The sequence below is a fragment of the Colletotrichum tamarilloi genome (assembly GCF_030869305.1).
Source record: "Colletotrichum tamarilloi strain Tom-12 chromosome Unknown Scaffold_41.1, whole genome shotgun sequence".
Classification (NCBI taxonomy): Eukaryota; Fungi; Ascomycota; class Sordariomycetes; order Glomerellales; family Glomerellaceae; genus Colletotrichum; species Colletotrichum tamarilloi.
The window spans coordinates 1-23,100 of NW_026849424.1; the positions used below are offsets into that span (position 1 = coordinate 1).

Genomic DNA, 23,100 nt, shown 5'->3' on the forward strand with positions numbered 1-23,100 from the left:
TTGGGATACATTGCGCGTATTGTGTAGTTAAAAAGTGTACTGTATCGTGTGATTTCCCTTGAAAGCGTGATCCCGTTAAGGTCGATCTTTTGTGCCTGTAAAGCCGGAAAAAAAACCACCACATAAAAATAAGACCTAAGCTTATACTTACTATTTAAATTCTTAGTTTATAAAATATATAATTATTAAGATTATAGCGTTATTAATAAAGAGGGTAAATACGTATACTAAGAACTATACTTTACGTATTTTAAAATTTATAAAATTAAAAATAGTAGGAATAATAGGGGGTATAAAAAATAAAATAATTATTAAGTTAATAACTTAGGGTATAAGAGCGGGTAGTATAATAAAAAGCTAATTATAAATAATTATAATAAGTATAATTAATAATATAAGCGTATTTAAAAAAGGAAGTAAAGGGTATATAAAAAAGAAGTCCTTTATATAAAACCTAATATAGTTTTTATATATTTTTTTATTATTCTTTATATAATAAATAATAATATAAAGCTTACTAATTTCTTATTAAAACTATAATTAGGAGTGCGCTTTTTAATAATAAAAAAAGATAATATATTTATAATAAAAGAAGTGCTATTTATAATAGCTTTAGTAAGAGCTTAGGTTATTAATTATATAATAATTAATATATTAATATACTTTTTAGCTAAATAGCTATTAAAATAGCGCGCATACTAGCTATTACTTTTTATAAAATAACGTTTATTATTCTGAGGGTTAGTAAACTAAAGAGCTATTTAAAAATAGAGTATATATTATACTAACTATTCCTTAAAAACCGCTCTCTTAAGCTTTTTAAAAACTAAATATATGTTAATTAGGCTTAGAATAGTAAAAAGAATTATACTTATTACGGGGGGTACCTTAGCCTCTCGGCATTCTTTTTTATTTTTTATTACTTTTTTAAAAAGAGCTAGTTTTATATTTTTTAAATTCTAAAATACTATTAAAAACGAATTCCTAAAATAATAATATATAATATACCTTTTTTAAAAAGCTTAATATTTAAAATATTCTTATCCTTACTCTTAAACTCTAAGGGGGGGATAAATAAAAGCTCTTTAAAGCTCTTATTATTATTATTTACTTTATTATTACCCTTATTATAATTATTAATAAGAGCCTCGAACTTAATAAAGTTTTTAATATTTTTATTAATAGCCTCGATATTTTCTTAATTAAAAAAAGAGAGCTTAATAACCGGGCTTTAATAAGTAAATAAGAGGTTATAAAAAGGGGTAACGACTTAGAAAGGCTCGTTAATATTATTACTTATTTAAACTCTTAATAAACTATATAATACGTATATAAAAAGTATTATAAAAATTATATAAAACTTATTATTATTTCTAAATATATTAAATATTTATATTTAAAATAAAATTAGTAAATAATTTAATAATATAGGCGCGCGCGTATAATAAATGGGGGTATTTATAGTAATTATAAAAAGGTTAAAAAAAAAAAATTAATAGCTAGGTAACGCCGTAAGAATTTAAATATATACGAAGTAGCTAAGTAGCCTCGCCCTTAGTAATTTATATATTAAAAAAAGTAAAATACGTACTATTTTAAGTTAGGATTCTATTTATTTTAAATAAAGGGATATATTTATAATAAACGTAGTTTAAAAGACGCGTATCCCTTATACTTATTTTTTTTTTTTTTATATTTAATTAAATTAAGCCTTTATAAGAGTATTTAAAAGTTCTATTTTAAGTATAATAGCTCCTTAGTAATAGTAATTAGGGGGTATATTACGTAATAAAAATAATAACCGTATTTTATAAAGTACCCGTTACGTACTAAATCACGTATCTATCTTAAATATCGTATATATAGACCTTTTCTTTTTATCTATTTCTACTTTAATATATTAAGCCACTTTTACTACACTCCGTATGCCCATTGCTACGTGCCATAACTCGTGACAAAATCCTACCTCAGGTAAACAATAAGTCACAAAGCATCCTTTTGAAGCACATGGTCTGCACACGGCACTGGGCGATAGCAACACGCGGGGACGACTGGGTACTGAAGGTGTAAAAGGCCTTTGTGCTACCTATTAGTCTACCTGTCACACAGTCCACGCCAAAGCCTTAACCTCACTCTGAGGCCATATCCTCGGCCAGGCACCCTCGGCTTCTCCGTCACGCCCCCCTAAGATAAGAGGACCTTGATCTCCCCCGTGGTCCGAGGGAATAGGTCTCGCAGCAACTGAGGCTCGTCACCCTCATCAGCTGACGCACCGTCACCGGCTGACAGCTCGTCCGCTAAGAGCAACATCTGCTCGACGTGCTCAAACTCGTCGCAGAATCTTTCCGCAGCCTTTTCGGTGAGTTCTCGCGCCAGACTTGAATCTTGCAGGCGCTTAACATTCTCCATGGCGTCCATCAGCGCCGATGGTAAGAAGTCGTCCAGAGCCTGGCTGGCTCGACTCAGAGCTGGCGGCTGTACCTCGTCAAGCGACGCTACCTTCTTCACATCGCTGGCGTCCGTCGTATAATTGCTCAAGGATTCAAGAATCTGCGCCAGACCAGAACCACGGCGGAAGAACTGGTATTGCTCTTCCGTGAGCTTCTTGCTCTCCTCTACAACCCTCTCTTGCAGCCGCTGTGTTCTTCTTTGAGTAAAGTCGAAAGGCTCGAGGGCATGCTTTGCTGCAAGCAAGCAGTTTGTTATGAAGATGGCACCAGCCGGTTGCCTCACACCTTTGGCCATATTTTCGCAACCTGCCAAGAAAGGCTCAAAGGCCTCTGCAAGAATTGGCTGAAAGTCGGCCTCGCGGTCCGATGACGACGCCAGCGAAATCTCGTACGTTTTCATGACCGCAGTAAGCTGCTTCAGTGCTTCGAGTAAAAAGTCTGGAGGCACAAGGTCAGAAGGCGTCTGCTGGAAATCGCCTTGTAGAGTTGCGATGTGATCCCTCATGAGCGATCGGAACTGCCTTAATGCGCCCGACTCAAGTCCCGTCATAAGCTCTAACAGCGCACACTCGCTGCCCAAAAGTTTGGCAAAGGTGTATCGATAGAAGCCAAGAATGTTGGCCAACTTGTAGGCGAGAATAGTCTCTTCGTTGGACTGAATGACCTGCTCGACTCTCTGCCTCAGCATTCTCGTTGCCCCTGAGACATCTCGGTCCACAAGGTCGTTCAGCGCCTTGAGAGCATCAAAGTCGGGTGCTGTCTCAGCGTCACCTTCGCCCAGAAGCTGCCAGAGCTCATTTGCCCGGCCCGTCTGGAGTCCCTTGGCGATTTCGTCGCCTTCCGAGACGAAAAGGATTTCCAGAGCCTCTCTCTCACTGACAGTGGCCGAGTGTATCCAGGCGAGCATGTCGCCCACATAACGAAGCGGATCGTGGGCAGCCATCTCGATAGGCTTAACCGAGTGATCTTCGAGACCGGCGGCCGTTCTACCTGTCAAGGCGACGTGAAAAGCGTCGGACAGTATGCGTTCTCTAGCCTCCGCAAAGAAGTCTAGGCAATTCTGGAAGAGCGATGGCCGCTCTGCAAGAACTCTAATGGCGCGACGAATTGACGAGTTCATCTGGGGGTTCTCGAGGTTCAGTGTTCTGAATTCCCGCTGGACCCATTTATACAACTTTTGGAAGGCAAGACTGAGATTCTTGGATGTCTGCTCCATAAGTTGCAGGCCCAGCGTCTGCTTCTCAAATCCGAGTAGAATCTCGCAGTCCTGGCTGACTCGTTTTGCCTTGTAAAGAGCAGCGAAGAAATTGTCGTCAACAGGCTCGGCGGTTGATGTCAGAGAGGCGACCTCGTCATCAGAAAGGATAAAGTGACTGCGCAATGTCTTGAGAAGTTGCTGTTTAGATTCCACGTCTGCTCTCTGATTCATCAACGATGAAGCCTCTTCCAGAATAGGCCCCGTCTCCTGCTGAGCTGCAGTAATCCGACCCCTCACATCTTGATAGTTGTGATTTAACTTGTCCAGAGTAGCCCCTATGCGACGCAGTTGCTAAAGGGGATGTTAGTCAACGAATTGGTGATTTTGGGCCAAGGGACTCACATCGGCGACTCGGCCAAACTGGGAGACAATCTCCCCATTGCTGTCAATCACCTCCTTCTGTAGGCCTAAACGTAACTGACGGCGTGTCTCGGGCGTATTCTTGAGGTTGCGACTGTCGAGCAATTGCAAGGCATCCCGAAATTCGGAATCGGCATACGATGTTGAAAGAACAGTAGTCACCTTTGATGAAATAGGGTTCAACGCCCTCGCCGATGATGTGGTTGAGGGCGACTGGGGCATATTGCCGATACTAGAACTGGACACATCTCTGCTGGGCAGTGGTCTCAAGGAAGGCGGCGGAGCAGAGACCATGGTGAGGAACGGTAAGTGAGCCAGCGGAGATCATCAACGCGCTCGTAAGAGTGGCTGATGGTCAAGATTGGAAGGGATCAGGATACCGGGTTGCAGCTACTAGTTGCCTACGGGGGAGTCGATATGCCCTTCTTGGTTGGACTGACACCTGTAACTAGGGACTAAGACATGAAGGATAGAGGGCTACCTTCTTCTCCATCCCTACCTTGAGTTACGTAAGATACTCTGTACTTCCAAACCAAGCTGAGTTATGTGCCTCACAGGTCTAAGGTAGTTCCATGGGCACCTAAGGGTACTTCATTGGTCTTGAGGAAGGGTACCTACCTTAGGTGCCTTAGATAAGTTACCTCCTCAAGGTAAGATAAGAGATAAGTAAACACGTTGATAAGACACCTTACCATGACGTCCAAACCCTTGGGCCAAAGAACCTAGGGAAGGCGGTCGAGAATACCTTAATAGCTGGGGGGATTGACGGCAAAAATGACTTGACCGCCTGCTGCCTGTGTCCACCTTCCCCACTCATGGTGCCGCCTGAGCCATGCCGTCACCTGGATGTGTGCGGACCACCAGCTATGGTACCTACCTAGCTGCCTACCTACCTACTTGTCGGAGGGACCTGGGAGACTGACATGGGAAGCCAAAGCAAAAGGTGCTGGCCCATCCACGACCCGTTCTGAACTTTGAGAAACACTATTACTACCTACCTGACTACATCTTCGGTTTCCTTTGGGCATTTCCTCTGTCTGCCGCTTAGGTGAAAACCGTCCGTTCCTGGCGACCTTGGCGTGGCACGCGTGGTTGACATAACAGACATATGCAGGCAAAGCATCTATCTATCTCTGCCTACCTTAAACAGCGCTGCCGTCTTCCTCTTCTTCCTATCTGCCTTGCCATACGCACTGTAATCGCCTTTCTAGGTACTCTCCTGACATCGGACTGGAAGATTTCCTGTGCATTAGCTAGCTTTCCTTGTCTCACTGCGTTGTCAACTTACCTACCTGAGCTGACCAGGCGTCACTCCGCATAGGCTTGTGAGTCTGAAGTCCTTCACCCCAACACTTCCCATGGCTTCTGTCACCTGCAACCACCCGAGATAGCCACATGACCGCTAAATCACATATCAAGTGACAACAACAGAGCTACCTTCAAACCGTTTTGCAGTTTACACCTCACCACTCTCCCGAGCTGACCTAAATACCGTTCAGGAATGCGATAACAAACCGACCTTTGCCTCCAAATCCGACTGCCTCTCGTCGCGCAAGCTGCATTCGTCCGTTCCTCCTCCAAATCAGACCCCGACCGAGCGCCATGAGCGACGGCCATAAGCCCTGACGACCGATTACTCCTTCGCGAAACCCGATTTGTCTCTCTTCGACATGGCTTCCAATATCTTCCCTCAACTCGGCCCACTGTCTCGAGGGTCGAGGTCGTTTTACAAGGAACTCAGAGGAGATACTGACGGCGACCTGGATATCGAAGAACACGCAGGTCTGGATGTGGACGAGGAGAACCTGCAAGAGCAGTTTCAAGACTATGACCTGGACCACATGCCAGGCCTCACAGCAGAAGACAGCCACGCGACTCTCGACAGCAATGCCAACCTGCTCAAAGCACCTGTAGGAGCCACACCGGGGCCGACTGCTCGCGGGACTCATCGCGGCGGAATCCGACAAGAGTCGAGTCCACGATGGCTGGGACAGGATGATGATGGAGATAACGACGTCCCGGCTTCTTTGCTGGTTGAGCCACACGAAGTGGTAGCGCAGTCCAAAGGATCTGGGCGGAGGAAGCCAGCTGCTACTCCGTCGAGGCAGAACGCAATACCTGGTCCCTCTAGTCGACGAACCCATGCTCAATGGGAGGCCACACAAGCGCAGCAAAGGCTTCATCCAGCAGATCTCGTCAAACCAATCCGGCCCCAGGCGAAGCGATATCCCAGAGGCCTTGCGTCGAACAACGAGAAAGAAAAGGCTCTTTGGAGATGGGTTAATGTCTCGAACCTCGACTTCTTCGTTCAGGATGTCTACTACTACTATCGAGGGAGCGGTTTCTGGTGTATCGTGTGCGCGCGGGCGTTGCACCTGGTGTAAGTCGAGACTTTGAGTCTGCTGGATATTGACAGTACACATGAAAGATGCTGACCAAATACTTTCAGAGAATCTGCCTTCTTCGCCGTATTTTTGACCTTTCTCACTCAATGTGTCGAGTACACAAAAATCCCTAACAGCAACTCGTTGAAAGAAGTTACGATTCCTCAGTGCACCAGAAAGATGTCATTCATGTGGAACACAGGCTTGTGGCTGTACGTCTTCTACTTTATATGGAAGACGGTACAGTTCACCATGGATCTTCGGCGTCTGAACCATATGCGCAACTTCTACGTTTATCTACTAGAGATACCGGAGGAGGATATGCAGACCGTTTCCTGGCAAGACATCGTTGCCCGCGTTATGGCCTTGCGGGACGCGAACCCCAAAACAGCCATCAACGTGCGCCCATCTGCGCGAGAGTGGATGCGCAATCAGTCCAAGGAGAGGCTAGATGCTGCAGACATTGCCAACCGTCTCATGAGGAGAGAGAACTACTTGATAGCCATGATGAATAAGGATATTCTCGACCTTACGCTGCCGATACCCTTCTTGCGACAACACCAGTTCTTTTCCCGAAGTTTGGAATGGAACTTGCATTTCGCAATCCTGACTTATGTCTTCGACTCCAACAACCAGGTCCACCAAGAGTTTCTCAAGGCTGATCGCCGAGGCCTCTTAAGCATCAAGTTGAAGTCGAGGCTGGTCTTTGCTGGGATCATCAACTTATTGATTGGGCCATTCGTGGTCGCTTATCTCATTGTGGTGCATGCATTCACGTACTACAATGTAAGTCCTTTCCATTGTGACGTTACGAAGATCACATCAGAGAAGCTAATATATTGGGCAACAGGAGTACCAGAAAGACCCTTCAACTTTCAGCCATAGAAGGTACACGCCTCTTGCAGAGTGGAAGTTTCGCGAGTTCAACGAGGTTCCGCATCTCTTCCAGGAGCGTATTAACATGTCTTATCCGTTTGCGAGTCGATACATTGACCAGTTCCCGAAAAAAATGACGGAACAATTTGCTAGAACGGTAACCTTCGTCGCAGGAGCCATTACTTCAGTTCTTGCCGTCGCCTCATTCCTCGATCCGCAGCTGTTTCTCGGGTTCGAGATCACGTCTGAGCGATCAGCACTGTTCTATATCGGCGTGTTCGCCGCCATATGGGCGGCTGCAAGAGGCATGATCTCTGAGGAGACAACTGTGTTCAATCCAGAGCACGCCTTGCTCTATGTCATTGAGTACACGCGCTATATGCCAGACCACTGGAAGGACCGTCTTCATACAGCCGACGTAAAGCGTGAATTCTCGGAGCTTTACAAGCTCAAGCTGGTGATTCTGATCGAGGAGATCATTGGTATACTTACGGCCTCGCTGGTACTGATCTTCTCGGCACCGAAATGCAGCGATCAGATCATCGATTTCTTCCGGGAATTCACAATCCACGTGGATGGAGTTGGCTATATCTGCTCATTCGCCGAGTTCGATTTCAAGAAGGGCGTGGGCAAGGCCAAGCAACAGTCCGGCCCTGGCGACGTTCGAGAAGACTATTATTCCACGAAACATAACAAGATGGCAGCATCTTACTATGGCTTCTTGGACAACTATGTGATCAACCCGAAAACGGGCATCCCGGGCCATTTACCGCCAGGGAGTCGTCATCCTTTCCATCCTCCACCAGCGTTCCCGGGGCTGAACTCGCCAACGCTGGCGGCCGATATGCAAAGTTCCAGACTGGGTCGGCATGACCTATCGCGAAGTCGAGCTCCTCCTGGTGGTGGAGTTGGACAACAAACTCGAACGCCGAGGTTCGGGCCCTCGATGACGGCTCCGTCGCCGATGGCATCAATGCTACTCGATCCACACCACCAACCGGCCGCAACAGGGTTCGGCGCCCGAAGTACGCATCGGAGCCGACCCGGTCGGGGGGGATACCAAGGTGAAGGTATAATTGAAGAGTCAACTGAAGACGGGCTCGCCACAGACGCCCGACTGCATTCTCAAGGACCATTTGAAGACGAGATGTATGGGGGCTCAGGACCTTTAGGCGAGTCTGTATGGGAGACATCGCCGCCCAAAGGGTTGAGTCGAGAAAACAGCATGGCTGATGCAGGCGAGCAAGACGCCGGGGTACTGGGGCTGATTTACCAATTCCAGCAGGCCCACCGTAGCAACCCCCAAGGTGGAGGAGGGCTCTAATGCGGTAACACCATAGATAATGTTATGGGTTCGTTAACTACTTAGTAGACGAGAATGAAACTTGAGTAAACGGTCCGGGGGGCCATGGATCCAATGGGTTTCCACACTTTCAGTCCTTGCCGTAGGTCTGCCACGGTTGGCAAAGGAATGCGAAGGAGGATACCCGGCTCAAGAAGCCCAGTCGTATACACACAGGTAGTATTGTTATAGAAATGAAATAGACGGCAATGACCATTTGAAGAAAAAATTGAAAATCTCAACCACTAGCACGGGAACGTGACGTTCTCTTGCTTTCGCCGACGGGGCGGACGCCGGACCGGACCGGGAAGGGAGATGTCGTATCTCCGAGCAGCCCGCACACGTGCTCCAGAGCACCGTGTGAGCGCCTCTGGGCGAGGCGGTTCACAGAAGAGGATCGGGATGCAAAAAAGGCGCGCCGCGCAAGCTTAAATTCGCAATAAATAGGGGGGTTGCAAGAGAGTCGAGCTAAGTCAGTGGGCGTAGGTTCGAGCATTCGAGTGGCTATGGGCCGTAGGTTCTATGTAGGCTGTGTACATCGTGAGTACTAACCAAGTAATAGCCCACGAAGCAGTACGGGTTCTCGGGACAGTGGAAACGGCAAAGAGTTTTCTGTCGGACGCATGACGAGGTGGATGGGCTGCCTAGGGCTGGAGATTGATAAGATGAGATTAGATGCAAGCAATGGAGGCCCGAGTGCCGTGTCAGTAAAGGGTGAAAGGGCCAAGGCTACTGACAACCGAGATGAACGAATATGAAAGCCTTGATCGTATCTTGCATTGCACCATTGCGATTGCAGTGAGACAAGACGACTTTGGCGCTCTCTTCCGTGTTGTCTCCTTTCCCCTATCAGCCGCAGGTCTGCAAGTATCGAACCCGTGAGCCCATCGTGTTGAATCCTACCATATGCCATGTCTGGGGAAGAGACAGCAGAACGAGAGAGAGGAAGGAGAGTGCCCTTGTCTTCGTTGGCTGTGTTCGCATCCGTACCGTGTGCGCCGACCACGCAGCAGTATCACCTAAATCAGTGACAGGGGTAGATGACATGACCCGCCAAAGGGGTGCGATAATTCCAGAACCGAGGCCGGAGGATCCATGATTTTACGAAGAAGTACGTAGTATTGAAGCGAGGACGCAAACGAATGGGTCACAGTCCCCCGGAGCCTTTTGTCAAACCCAGCTTTCTCAAGGGTCAGATGCTTCTTCTGTCCTTCTAGAAAGACGATGAGACAGGAGAGTGAGTGCCGGGCAGGGGCGTGCTTGTGAGGCTATGAGGGCATTACCACTTGACTGGATTTGACATATTGTTTGCAGTGGAGGTGCTCACTCTCTATTGAGACCCAGCTCAGGGACCCATCACCACCTCAGCCATTAACCGGGTAGCTTCAAAGTCACTTTGTCTTCCTAGCCACTTGCCGGAGGGCGCTTATAGGGAGAGTCGGAACACTGGAGACACCGGCCAGGCGGATCCATTGAAAGCACGGGCTGGATCCGGGGGGTCGGCCGAACCCTTGACGGACTTAGCTAAGCGAGTGAAGAAAGGGACGGGTAAACCGAAGAAGAAAAAAGAATGAACACAGTAATCCTCATCTTGGGGGTTTCCGATACTCGTTTTGAGCACTGATGATGGGAGTCGGAGGTCCAGCCATCCCCTGGTCTCATCTCGAGCTAAATCTGTCGTCCTCAAATGGAGGGAAAAGGTTGAATGATACATCGATACAAAGTCTGATGTGTTGGGGGCGACTATTGGGGTGGATGTGGTCACATCGGATGTAAAGTCAGCGTCATGATTTGTCTTTCTGGCATCTGCACGGTCAGGGAGGAAAACGTAGAAATGATACTGCCAACAACGCAACGATACATACACTGGCCACACTGCGGCTTACCGCGACCGCGGCGTTCGATTGCTTCACGGACATAGAAGTGTGGTTGATCCTACGGATACATGTGGGCGGAGAGACGTGGCGAAGGGTCAGCAGACAGAGATGAGATTGATAACAAAAAGTCAGGGGAAGAAATCCACACAGATCTTACTAGGATGACCCACTCTGCCTGCCACTGACCAGATTTTCAAAATACCAGATGCAATGATAGCCTCGATAGGGAGAGACTGGGACTGGGGGAAAGGTTTTGACAAAACAGGATGGAAAAGCTGGAAAAAAGAGGTCAAGTGCCTACTGGCTGCTGGCAAGCCGGGTCTTGGGGAAAAGCGGGCCGCTGATCTCCGAGGCCGCAACAGACGAGACCCGAGGTTGGACTCTGGAATCTGGACTGTCCATTTGAGTGTTGAGCTGGAACACTTTTGAGGACACTGTCTGGTACCGCTCTTTCGTTTCTGGGTTTGCCCCCCTTCTTCTTGACCTATTCCCGGTCTTGCTATTCTGATGTCTACGGAAACATTGGGACAACAATACATTCTCCTCTCGTTTTCCAGGTAAAGAAATGTTGGCTCACTGTGTCGCCATGCTCTGCCATTTATCAAAAATTCAGTAAACACTCGGTACTTGTTACGAGGAACTCCAAGGGTGATATGCATGTTTGCATCTTAGCAATGTGGACATGCCAACGCATATCTAGAGACATATACTCAATGTTCCAAGGGCAAAGGTGCCTGATATATTAATCGAAGCCCGTGCCTTATGGCCAAAAGTCCGTTGGCGTTGGAAGATACCTTTGGTAGGCCGGGCTGTAGTTCGCCCGGGAGTCCCTGGAAAACCACCTCAGCTCGCCTTAAACCCGCTGGGAGGAGAAACTTCTATGACTTCTATGACCCAACCAAGTATCTTCCAACTGCCACCAATGTACCTTACCTTGCCTTGCCTTGATACATCTACCACTCAACAAGATAGCTACGTTAGGTAAGGTAGTCAAGAGATGTGCGGAAACTGCAACATAGAGCATGTCTCACCGACCAAGTAATAATTGTTTACCTGGAGTCTTGGGCCAGGTAATGTGAGGTATGAGATTTCTCCCCATTCTCTGGGTACGCAGTACTCCGTACCCAGGTGCCAATACCTTAGCTCCCCTCTCTTTCTCGGCCCCGACATCCAATCCACAGTAAATGTACCTTCACGTTAGCCCCGGCCTCCACTGCCTGTGCTTTACCTGACTCTGCTAGCTCCAATTGGCCTTTTTTTTTTTTTCCCTCTCCTGCTAGTTACGACGTGGTTTGGCCTTCCTTACCTCCGCCGTTCCTACAACCTCAAGTCTCGCAACTGCCACCTGCATACCAACCGTGCATCGCAACTCCCAACGCACGGCGCCGTGAGCTTCAAGGTCGCTCGCTTCTTCCTAATAGCTCCCATTGCACTCGCCATCGTCATTGCACGCCGTTGCCCGACACTTGTCGACTTTTCCCGGCCGAATCGATCATCGACGGCTCTATCCGATTGTATGCCCAGAGCCATAAGTTTCCCTAGGCCTACGAGAGCAGATCGCGAGTGAAAAGGAAAGAAAAAAAAACCAGAGAAGCCATCGGCACAGACGGCCAACGCGATATTTTCCGTCTCTCCCTCAACGAGAGCCCCTCCCGCCACATCCGTGGTCGCCATCGCCGACCCCCTCGATCCCCCTCCAGCTGTCAATCTGGCGGCTCTTCAGCCCAAGCCCTACGGCGAAGCATCTGCTGTGGCCGCAATGGCCCAGCCCAATGCAGAGCCCGCCGAGGAATACGAGTGCGCAATGCCCCCATCTACACATTCATCACGCCTACATCTTCTGCCGCCACCCTTCGCCCTCGACTCCTCTTGACGATGACGCACACCATACCAGTACCCTCCTGCTGACTCTTTGCTCTACCAGCTATGAATCTCTACCGCCCAACTTTTCCCTCGTGCAGAACATGGCTGCTGGGGCATTTGCGGGCATAGCGGTACGGCATACCCTTCATCTGCGGTCTCGGCCCCGAATGAGCTGGCCCGCCTTCAAGTTTGATATTCCACAAGATCCCGGATGCTGATCATTACATTTGCAGGAGCATACCGTCATGTATCCGATTGACGCCATCAAGGTACGATGCGGCTCCCTTCCATAACTATAGATATCGCAGACGATCATCCGCTAACCCCGAGCTTTGCAGACTCGCATGCAGGTCCTGAACCCCAATCCCTCGGCCGTCTACAATGGTGTGATTCAAGGTACATACCGCATAGCTAGTCGCGAGGGCGTCCTGAGCTTGTGGAGAGGCATGTCCAGTGTTGTTGCCGGTGCCGGTGAGTGAATCCCTACCAGCACGACCGCTATTATGCTTAATGACTCCCTTTTGCTCACTATTCTAGGTCCCGCTCATGCTGTTTACTTCGCTACATACGAAGCTGTCAAGCATGTAATGGGTGGCAACCAAGCTGGTGTCCACCATCCTCTGGCTGCTGCGACCAGTGGTGCTTGCGCTACGATCGCCAGCGATGCGCTGATGAACCCTTTCGATGGTGCGTGGTCTTAACGTCATCTAATTCCTCCACTCGTATTCCCAGTAGCTGACGTCGAGTTCATTTCAGTCATCAAGCAGCGCATGCAGATTCAGGGGTCGGCCAAGATGTACCGTTCCATGACCGATTGCGCCAAGTATGTCTACAAGACTGAGGGGTTGGCGGCTTTCTACGTCTCTTACCCGACCACGCTCTCCATGACGGTGCCCTTCACTGCCCTCCAGTTCTTGGCGTACGAGTCCATATCGACGGCCATGAACCCCAACAAGGGATACGATCCCACAACACATTGCTTGGCTGGTGGTGTCGCCGGTGGTTTCGCTGCCGCTTTGACTACACCTATGGATGTCATCAAGACGATGCTTCAGACCCGAGGAACTGCCACCGACCCAGCATTGAGGAACGTGAACGGATTCATGGCTGGTTGCCGGTTACTGTACGAGCGTGAGGGTTTCCGCGGATTTTTCAAGGGTGTGCGCCCCCGCGTGGTGACCACCATGCCCAGCACTGCCATTTGCTGGTCTGCCTACGAGGCTTGCAAGTATGTTGCCCTTAATCACTCATCAGCAAAGCACTATTCTAATACAACAACCTTGCAGGGCCTACTTCATCTCCAAGAACGACAACCCGAACCCTTGAAGGCGGTCCGCCGCTGCGCATATAGAAAAGAATGTCATTGACGATTCGATCACCGATTAGAGCGGTCTTGTAAATTTAGAAATCAGGGTCGAGGCCCATGAGGAACTCGGACCACCGAATTGGTCTTTTTATACTTGGGGGTACAATAAGCACGATACCAGCAATCCCGGCGAGCATTACTCTCCCTCTGCTAGGTAGTGGCGCGAGGAATGACACACGCCGTCTTCCAAGCGGGTCTATCTGGTGCCGGGGAGCTGGTGGTTTGGCAAAACGCAACGTTTGAAAGGATACTCAACATGTTGGCGTCAGGAAATGACGGACTTGCCTGGAGTTGGTATGCTCACGGACGGATTTATAGAAACTAATCTGATATGCCGTCCCTCACTCTCCTCTACATTCGCTATGATCTGTCATTGGCATGTTCTGCCTCCACGGGCCTGTGACAGCAACAGGTAAACATCACTGAACTACCGTTTCGGAATTTGTCAAGCATTCAGGTGATCTCGGCGCGCGGGATTCACGCTGAGTTAAACTATTAAAAGCCTCCAGCATGCGAGGCTTGCCCTCTGTCGATAACATGATCTGTATGGTCGTCTTCGTCTCCTTGCGAACACCGTCACTCTGACGGCAAGCGCAATTGTCTTGACGACGAGACTTGGTGACATTTCAACGCTTCAAACCGAAAGCCATGATGGAAAGATGTATTGGCACATTGTGTATATTTCTGACACCTTAGACAATGGAATCGACCCCAGATATCTGGGGAAGTGTGCACTTGACTGGCTTCTTGCCTCATGGCCTAGAGCCGTTTCCCCGTCTCAAACTACGAATGACGATAAAAAGTAATGCCGGCCGTTGAGTGAGGCCCCGTGAAACTCCAGGCTTTGACCTATAAAACTCCTTGATTCCATGCTGCGCTCTCTCAGAGTCTTTCTCAATGCTGTCACAACCCCGTCTTCATTAGAAGGGGAAGCCGCCACCACCGCCTCCTCCGCCAAACTTAAAGTGGAATTGCTGGCCTCCACCGCCGCCGCCCTGCTGGAACATGAACGGATGGCCGCCGCCAAAGGGGTTACCCTGGAACGGGCTGCCTTGCTGCTCCTGGTTGTTCGGGTCGTCGCCGCGGTCGAAACGTTCGCGGAGCTCAGGGTTGCTGAGGACCTCGTACGCCTCATTGATCGATGCCATCTTCTTCTCCGCCGCCTCCTTTGTGAGTCCCTGCTTGGCGGCCTTGTCGGGGTGGTGGATCTTGGAGAGCTTGCGGTACGCCTGCTTGATCTGTCGCTCGTCGGCGTCGTGAGAGACGCCGAGTACCTTGTAGTAGTCCTTCGTCTTGCTCCGCTTCAATGCAATCTGGGCCTTTTGCATGAGGGGCTGGACAACGTCGTTCTTGTCTGGGCGGATTTTGCTAGCCTCCTCGAAAGACCTGATGGCCGCCTCGAACTCTTCTCCCTCCATCATGACCTTGGCGCGGTATAGCAAACCATAGAAGGATTGCTCGTTGAGAGCGAAGGCCTCTTCGCAGTATTGCTTGGCCTTCTTGCCGTTCATCTGTGGCGGTTGTTAGTCAAATCATGTGCAGCTTCTTCCGTTGAGTGCAGTACTTACGTCGTAGTAACCTTGGCAGGCCATTTCTGCCACTTGAATGTACAGCGATGACTGAGCATTGGAGGGGATTGTGCCGTCAGCGCGCAATTCCTCAACTTGGGTCTTGATGTCTGTGATCAATCCAGTGTCGTCGGCAGAGTCGATCAGGAGCTTGACACCAGTCATGGGCTGGTTCTTCTCGAAAGCTTTGTTAACCCTGTTCAGGGTCTTTTCAATGGCCTTTTGTTGCTTCAGAAGCTTCCTACAGGGCTTCGAATCGGGATCGGAGTGCAGGCACTTCCGCGTCTGGGCCATGCCGTTCTGGAGATCACCGAGTCCGTAGAAGGTGATGGCGGCGATCTTGATGTGCGGCGTCGTGTCTCCCGGCCTCATCTGCAATACGTGGTGCAGATCGCTCATGCCCTCCTCGACCTCACCCCGCTGGAAACGGCAGCGCGATCTCATCTCACGCAGGGAAATGGCTCGGTTGGCGGTCATGATGGCCTGACCGGCATGTCCCACGCAGGCTTCCCAGTCGCCGCTCTTCTCAGCTGCCTCAGCGAGATGGGCAGCGCCCTGAGCCTCGTCGAGAGCAGCGAGCTCAACTGAAGCGGGGTCCTTCTTGGCCAGTTTGTACTGCTCCCTTGCGCCGTCCCAGTCTGCAATCTTGGACTTGATCTTGGCTAATTGCACATGGGCACCCTCGAAGCCCGGCTTGAGTGACAGAACCTTGTTAAAGTCTTCGGTTGCCTGGTTCGTACGGCCGAGGGAGAGATACGTTGTCGCGCGCTTGAAGAGCGTCAAGTAGTTAGAAGGATCGCGGGCGACGGCGGCATCGTAGTACACAAGGGCATCGGACGTCTGGCCCTTCGAAAGGTGAGCTTGAGCGGTGGTAAGGAGGGAAGACACGGGGGTATCGGAGGGTATCTGGTCGGCGGATATGGCGAGAGTGGGCGTCGAGAGCAGACTGGCTGCGAAAGCCAGGGCGCAAAGGCGGACGTACATGGCTGGCGCCAGGTGATTGCGAATAACGAGTGTAGAGGAATCTGTTGCTCAGAGCCGGATATGAGGGCGGGAGTATGTGGACAGGTTTCGAAGGAGAAAGAAGACAGGACCCAGGCTTAAGAAGAGAGGGGGGGGATTGGGGCGGGTATAAAGAGAGTGAGGAAATTGGAAAAGTTGTCCTCAAAAGAAGCCAAGTAATACGGATAGGATGAAAGCTACATATGACCATATAAAGCTAAGGTTGTGGGGCAAGTAGTCCTTAACGGGCTGACAGTGACAAGCCTCCTTTGTGTCCTTCTCCCGGAGATGCTGTACGTTGTTTAGGAGTACACAAACACCAATCGGCTCTTTTAATAGCCATAATTGCCTCGAGCAACTGGCGTACACCATGGCAAGGCAATAACAAGTCATGGAAATGAACACGAATCTCCTTTTCCGTGAGGTTCCTTGGTAAATAATGCATGGCAACCCGGCAAACTGGATAGCGCATTACCTTGAAGTTACCACCCCAGGAGGATCGAGTCGCAAACTCAATATTCCGTCAATGAATGCGACGGGGACTCCTACTTGGGAGACGCGCTGAAGTGTCCAGATTTCAGTAGACACAACGGAGATCGGGTCCACTTAGCGCTTCTTTGCAGGGGTCTCATTCACACTCTGCCTAATTAGGTAGAGCTCTGTACCTTACAGAGAACTACGTACCTTGCCGTTCGTACCCTGCATTTCACTTGCATTGCCTTTCAGAACCTCCCGCCGCCAATCAGTCGCGAGACAAGGCAGCCAATGCACCCCAAATTCCTTGACAAAATAACAGGCAACAACGACAACGATAGCTGCCGGTAACTCTACTGCTCATACCAAAGAGGGGTGCCTCTACATGAGTTTCTATACAGGAAAAGAGACAGCTGAACCTCACCGCATCTCAACATGGCTCATCTTCCACCTTCAACAGCCATCTTCTCACCCTCGATAGCCCGCATCGCCGCCTCCACCGCCAAAGACTGGAGCTATGTTGATGGCTGGCTCGCTTCAAAATACCAGGGCCGTTCCATCCCGCCCTTCGAGCGCAGTCCCGAGACCCTCAAAGCCCTCCTGGCCCTTGCCAACATCAACGAAGCCGCAGATGAAGAGCATGAATTAGTCGCTCGAGCCGAGGCCGCCGCCCTCCAGGAGCTCAGCATCGCCCAAGACCGCTCGGAACCCCAATCAGACCTCCCGACCTCAGCCACCGTCCGGGAGAGGATTCTCGGCACCGTACAGGATCACCTTACCCGTGAAGGACGCACCGCGCTGAATTCTCTGGCCACCCTTTCATGTCAACTCTCCGTAGCCCACCCGGATGCTGAGAGTCTTGGCCGTTCCATGATTGCTCTGCACGCCGAAGCCTCAGAGCTAGAGCAGATGCGCGTTCGGGTGCACATCCTCCAGAGCCATATTGAGCGAGAGGCTGCCATGGCCCGCGAGATGCTGCGCACCTTGAGAAGCGACGACTACAAACCCGTCGCTGACCTGGCCCGGCAGAATTTGGACATGCAGAGGAGGATTAAGACGATGGCCGCGCGCATCCCCGAAATCAAGGACCGCATGGCTACCCTCAACCAATCCCCAGCTGTCTCTCATCCTACCATCGAAAAGGTTGCTCAAGACGAGGCCGGCTTTCTTGACCTCCTTGCCCAAAAGAAGGGTCTGGATGCCGAAGTCGGCCAGTTCTCCGCTCTCCCCGATGATGTCGCAACAGCCCGTGCCGAGTTAGAACACCTTCGCGCAGAAGTACGGGCCGTTGCGCAGCACCGCGATGCAATATTCGAAGGACTCGTTGAACGCGAAAGTCCCCGCAAAGGCCGTTGATGATTATTCTACTTCGTTTACAATACAGACACTTACAAGCGTACGCTTGCGTGTGTTGGGGGTATTTGAACAATGATTCGCTAAAGGCTACCAGTCTGCATCGACCCTTAGCCAGGCCGCTTTCCCCTGACTGCGCCTCCCAGGTTCCTAATCTGCCGCATTCCCAAACCTGATCTCTTGGCTGCCGGTGGTGCAGGTGGAGGAGGATCTTTGATTGGAACAGGTGGCCCGCTTGTGTTGCGTGCCTCTTTTGGTCCCTTGGAGTCGAGGCTTTCTCCGAGCCGCAGATCCGCCACACCGAGGCTGCCGCGGCCTTCCTCAACATCGCCAGAGTGTCTCTGAGCTCGGCGAGCCCTTTCCTGGACGGTGCGGAACTTCTCTAGTAGCTCATTCCATCGAATGATGCTATCCTCTCTACTCTTAAGCCTATTCGGCCTGTCGTAACTTGAGCTTGCAGTGGACGGTGGATTCCTATGAAGTCAGGGTCAGCAATTGTCATGTAATTACATGTTGAGGTTGCCAATGTCCTAGGGACAGGTACGGCCCTGTAGCACTTACACCTTGGGGGCAATGTGGAGGTAACCGATTGAACTGACAGCGTTCAAGCGATTCTTCAGGGCGGCAAAGGCCGAGGACTGGGGGAGGAGCATCAAAAGGCCGTACAGACATTTGTACAAGTGAGGAAATTTCTCAGGCTCAAGCAGCTGCAGTCGGAGGTCTTTTGATCGTTAGCTGGAGTGAGATCATGGGCTGTTGGGAACTCACAAGTGAATACAGGAGATTCTATCAACTGCACCAACTTATCAATCTGGATGAGAATATTCACCGTCATCTCCAGCTCGGCGCTGTGACCGCCCCATTAGCCCACAGTGGTCGTAAGAAAATCGCAACAAGCTCAAGACTCACAAAATTTGCAGAAGATTATAAGCCTGCTCGTAAGCCTGCGCCAACAGGCAGAGGGAAAAGGTTGCGACGGCGTTGTGGCACCACGAGCGGAACAGCGCGACAAAGAAAGTTTGTCCGTCCTGTGAATTGTTCGTAAGCAAAGTAGTCGAAGTAGGAAAATCGGCAATCTTGCCTTCGACTCTAGATTCCGAAGTCTCTTGCGCAGCTCCGACAGCTCTGGAGCAGTGATGAGGTTGTTGTTCAGATTCTGCACCATTATGCTAGCAAATTCGACATCTTCCTCCTTTTCGATACAGTCTGCGAGTGTACGGTATATCCTCTCCGCGCTCAAGCTAACGCAAAGCTGACGGATGATCAGGTTCCCTCGTGTCTCCAGCAGTTTTCTGTCAGTAGCAAACAGCTGCAATAAGTTGACCATGAAGTTTGAAAAGTAGTCGTCTTCGCTGTTGCGAGAAATCTGTGACAGTAGCTGTAGATCTTTCGTGACGACAGTTTCGGCTGGATCCGAGAGCGTCTTAAGCAAGGCAGGGAAGGTTCCGTCGTTGAACGCGAGAACTTTCCGAGGAGCCTTCCTGTGAAGCATTATCAACCACGTCAAGGCCGCAACGCGAGTTGCTTCATGGTCATTGAGGAACAAGAGCGTCAAGGCGTTCACGGCTGCGGCATAGTCCAGATCTACCTGGGGATGGTTATTTGCTAGCGGCGCAACAGGTGTCGAGAGAGAACGATTGTGTCCCTGGGCTGGGGTTGGGCTCCGCATTTCGAGGTCCCGTGAACTAGAAAGAGAAGCTCGTGCACTAGATGGCCCCTCTTGCCGTTCACCGGATACTGGAATGCGTGACATGGACTGTGAGTTGCCGCCGATTTCAGGCTCATCAGAGAGGGAGACGACGTAATCCATTAGGCCTGCATTGACGCGTGCGGCAGCTTGGCGTATGGATTCAACACCACTGGCCATAGCAGGTAGCATGTGAGCCAGGACCTTAGGAGTGAATGGTAGCACCTCTTCGGGGCAAATGTCCAAAAACTCAACTATCCATCGTAGCGACTCCAAGAGAGAGTCCTCCTCTATCACACAAAGAGTCAGCTATGATTCAGGCTGAAGCTCCGTGGCGGTGTGAAATGCAAGCCTTACCAAGGGGCGAGTCCAGAGTGGCGGTCAATATCTCGAGAATTTTTCGGTAGTTGATTTGGACATCTTGTCCTGGTACCCAGTCTTCCTCGCCGCTACTATCATCGTCATCGGATTGCGAATCAACCTCATCGCCCTCCTCCGGGCCGATCTGGAGACTCCCCGAATCTACAGACTCCTCGCGTTTCCGCTTTCCGCCTTCACGCGACTTCTTGCTCTCGGCGATGCCCTTCTTGATCCTAGATATCCTTTTAATTTCGCTAAGAAACTTGTCGAGGCAGGCTCTAGTTGCAACGTGAACATCTCTATTTGGGTCACTCAGAAACCTGAGCAAACCACCGAGGAAGTCAGGGAGAAATGTGACAAGTTCCAAGTCGGGAATAGAGTCGAGCAATGTGATCCAGCCAACTAGGAATTGGCGGGTAAAGGGGTTGATGACCCAGATGCGCTCTTGGAGGAGTGGGATGAATCGGCGTAAGGAAAAGGCGGTGGGAGGGGCAGCGCGTTCTTCAAGCTCGTCTTTGTCGCTAAGCTCCTGCTGGTCCAACTCTCCCTCAAGGACGGATACGTACGACGCAGCGGATTCAGAGACAATGTCTTTGATGAGTCGGTCGAGCAGCTCGGCACCGTTTTTAACGGATAACTCAGAGTCAGCTCCCAGCTATGTGTGGTCAGGTCAGAAATGCGGGCGTAAGGAGACATTGAGGGGTCCTTTTTCTTGACTTTGACGTCGATTGTACTGACCTTGCAGAGTGCATCGAAGATGTCGTTAAAGTATATCAAGATCTCCCCCTTGGCGACCTTGGCAATATTGTACATGGCCTCGCAGGCATAGTATCTGACTCTCGCATCTTGATCGGTGAAGCATGCTAGCACTGGCGGAACGATCTTCTCGAGATAGCGGGGTAGCTCCTATGATGTTGATAATCAGCCACAAAGGTCCCGGCCGATAATATTGGTAACAGTCAGTTCATGAAAGATGCATGTTGGCACATACGTGACCGAGGGCGATGGCAGCTGCTGCCAGGCCTATCAAGCCTCCATTTCGGGCATGTGGTTGATGGACGGCGTAGGCGAACTCATTGCAGAGTTGCTCGAGGATTGCTTGGACTCTTGGATAGTCTCTAGTAACTACCAATTCTCGGATGACCCGTTCGAGCCTAGGGTAAGTGGGAAACGAAAGAGTCAGCCACGAGTGAAGAGCATGAGATGAGTATGAGACGAAGTGAGATGGAGTGAGTGAGAATGGCAGTTGGGAATGGGAAGACGTACTCAAGTGCGCCGACCTTGCGCTTGTCATAGAGCTTATCGTTCAAAGCTCTCTGGATGCTGACTTCCATGGTTGATGGCGAGGTCGAGACAGCAACGACGGGATCATGTCCCGGAACGTTGGCGTAGGACCTTGTATGAGACGAGTCGGGTGCAGTCCAAGTCCAGGTGAGGTTAAGGTAGGTACGAATATCAGTAGTCCGCGTTGGGTCAAAATGGTGGAGAAGGATACGGATAAGATGACTGGAGCCAATGGAGAACTGAACTGAGCTGAGCTAGGTGACCTGAGCTGGGGTCACTCCCGGGTCACAGTGGCAGTATCCGTGTGTTTAGTGGGAAGTGTCGGGGTCTTGGGGACTTGGAAGCCGTCACTGAAGAAAACTAAACAAGTAAGGAGTTGCAGATGGAGGGAATGACGAAATGTTTAGAGGTGCCACGTTGAAGTGTGATGTCGCGATAGGCGCGCGGAAGTGAGGCTGCAGCCGGGTTAGGAGCAGGCGAGACCAGAAGGAAGCAGGCTTTGGGACCGCGGGACGTCAAAAAAGAGGCGGGTGCAGGCGGCAGTCGGAGGTGGTGTGGCGTCACTGGCGAAGAACCAACCACTGGCACCCTTCCATACCTAGGTACACCCAAGCACCCAAGGTGCCTTGCTCATGGGATGTACCTTTTTCCGTTTCCTCCTGAGCACCCGCACCTTGAGCAAGGTGCTAAGGTACTTGCGAAAGGCAGCTCCATATCTTCTTTCCGCGTCTTTGGGAAGCCAAGTTACTCACAATAGGTACCAGACACCTCGCTTTCGAGTTCTGCACCTCAAGACGAGTCACCTGGGTACGGATACATGAATTACAGGAAGCCACAGCAGTCCAAGGCACCTTGGGGGAACTGCAATCTCCAGCGACTGAAAGTGCAAGGGAAGGTGCTTTGGCATGGCTCAATATAGTGGGACAGCCAAGGTAACAGAGTATGAAGTGAAGAGGTCCCTCCCCAGGTATTGGGTAGAGTATGGTGGCTATTTCTGGGACTCTGCAGCCGTGCGAACCTATTGTCATCCTGATAACGTGGTTGACGTGAGACAAACACTCACCTTAGTTAGCGGGGTAATTACTGGGAGTAAACACTCAAGTAAGGGAGGCAAACATCGACGGCATTGATCATTGCATTGAACTGCCATTAATGCGTCGATGCAACTCCTTTATCTCCGGACAGGAATCTTTACAAACTTGGAGACAGCATTTTCCCAACCCCCGCCATATTATGTTCAATAGAGAGTGTATCCTCAGCCACCGTAAAATACGAACGAAGTATGGCGTCTCTTGGTACATCTCCCAGAGACGAGCATCTATATACGCTCTTTTCTTCTTCAACTTTCTCTTCGCTTCTCTCATCTTTGCCCCGCTCCTGAAGTCCCAGCAAATTCACCCAATGCTACCGAGCTTTCATCGCCAAGTCGCGGGTACCAAACCTCGGCGGTGACACGTCGCGACAAAGGCAATTGTTCAACATGCTTCTGGCACCCCAGTATCTTACGAGGAGAGGAGATTCCGAGTGAGACATGAGAGGACCCGTGAACCAATGACATCCCACACCAACCTGCTAATCCTGGTATCCAAAGCCAAG

The 23,100-nt window shown here is 50.3% G+C and overlaps 6 protein-coding genes across 6 annotated transcripts; 3 read left to right on the forward strand and 3 right to left on the reverse strand.

The window, feature by feature from the left end:
* Positions 1-2,184: 2,184 nt before the first annotated feature.
* CTAM01_09777 (uncharacterized protein) lies at positions 2,185-4,362 on the reverse strand (the record flags this gene model as incomplete). Its single annotated transcript, XM_060525793.1, has 2 exons — positions 2,185-3,999; positions 4,051-4,362. The coding sequence occupies 2 exons, from the start codon at positions 4,360-4,362 to the stop codon at positions 2,185-2,187; spliced, it is 2,127 nt and encodes a 708-aa protein (XP_060379479.1).
* A 1,376-nt stretch (positions 4,363-5,738) lies between these two features.
* CTAM01_09778 (autophagy protein Apg9) lies at positions 5,739-8,652 on the forward strand (the record flags this gene model as incomplete). Its single annotated transcript, XM_060525794.1, has 3 exons — positions 5,739-6,448; positions 6,518-7,238; positions 7,303-8,652. The coding sequence occupies 3 exons, from the start codon at positions 5,739-5,741 to the stop codon at positions 8,650-8,652; spliced, it is 2,781 nt and encodes a 926-aa protein (XP_060379480.1).
* A 3,177-nt stretch (positions 8,653-11,829) lies between these two features.
* CTAM01_09779 (uncharacterized protein) lies at positions 11,830-13,736 on the forward strand (the record flags this gene model as incomplete). Its single annotated transcript, XM_060525795.1, has 8 exons — positions 11,830-12,061; positions 12,194-12,344; positions 12,442-12,541; positions 12,644-12,679; positions 12,749-12,881; positions 12,948-13,097; positions 13,167-13,638; positions 13,697-13,736. Coding segments are annotated over 8 exons (1,314 nt in total), but the record flags the coding sequence as incomplete, so codon positions are not given.
* A 960-nt stretch (positions 13,737-14,696) lies between these two features.
* CTAM01_09780 (DnaJ domain-containing protein) lies at positions 14,697-16,328 on the reverse strand (the record flags this gene model as incomplete). The annotated part of the gene is made up of 2 exons (XM_060525796.1): positions 14,697-15,287; positions 15,345-16,328. The coding sequence occupies 2 exons, from the start codon at positions 16,326-16,328 to the stop codon at positions 14,697-14,699; spliced, it is 1,575 nt and encodes a 524-aa protein (XP_060379482.1).
* A 927-nt stretch (positions 16,329-17,255) lies between these two features.
* Positions 17,256-18,176, forward strand: CTAM01_09781 (uncharacterized protein; the record flags this gene model as incomplete). Its single annotated transcript, XM_060525797.1, has 1 exon — positions 17,256-18,176. One exon carries the CDS (start codon positions 17,256-17,258, stop codon positions 18,174-18,176), a length of 921 nt encoding a protein of 306 aa, XP_060379483.1.
* A 107-nt stretch (positions 18,177-18,283) lies between these two features.
* CTAM01_09782 (uncharacterized protein) lies at positions 18,284-21,554 on the reverse strand (the record flags this gene model as incomplete). Its single annotated transcript, XM_060525798.1, has 9 exons — positions 18,284-18,647; positions 18,735-18,894; positions 18,942-19,021; positions 19,083-19,201; positions 19,336-20,150; positions 20,218-20,875; positions 20,959-21,126; positions 21,212-21,374; positions 21,487-21,554. 9 exons carry the CDS (start codon positions 21,552-21,554, stop codon positions 18,284-18,286), a joined length of 2,595 nt encoding a protein of 864 aa, XP_060379484.1.
* Positions 21,555-23,100: the final 1,546 nt, after the last annotated feature.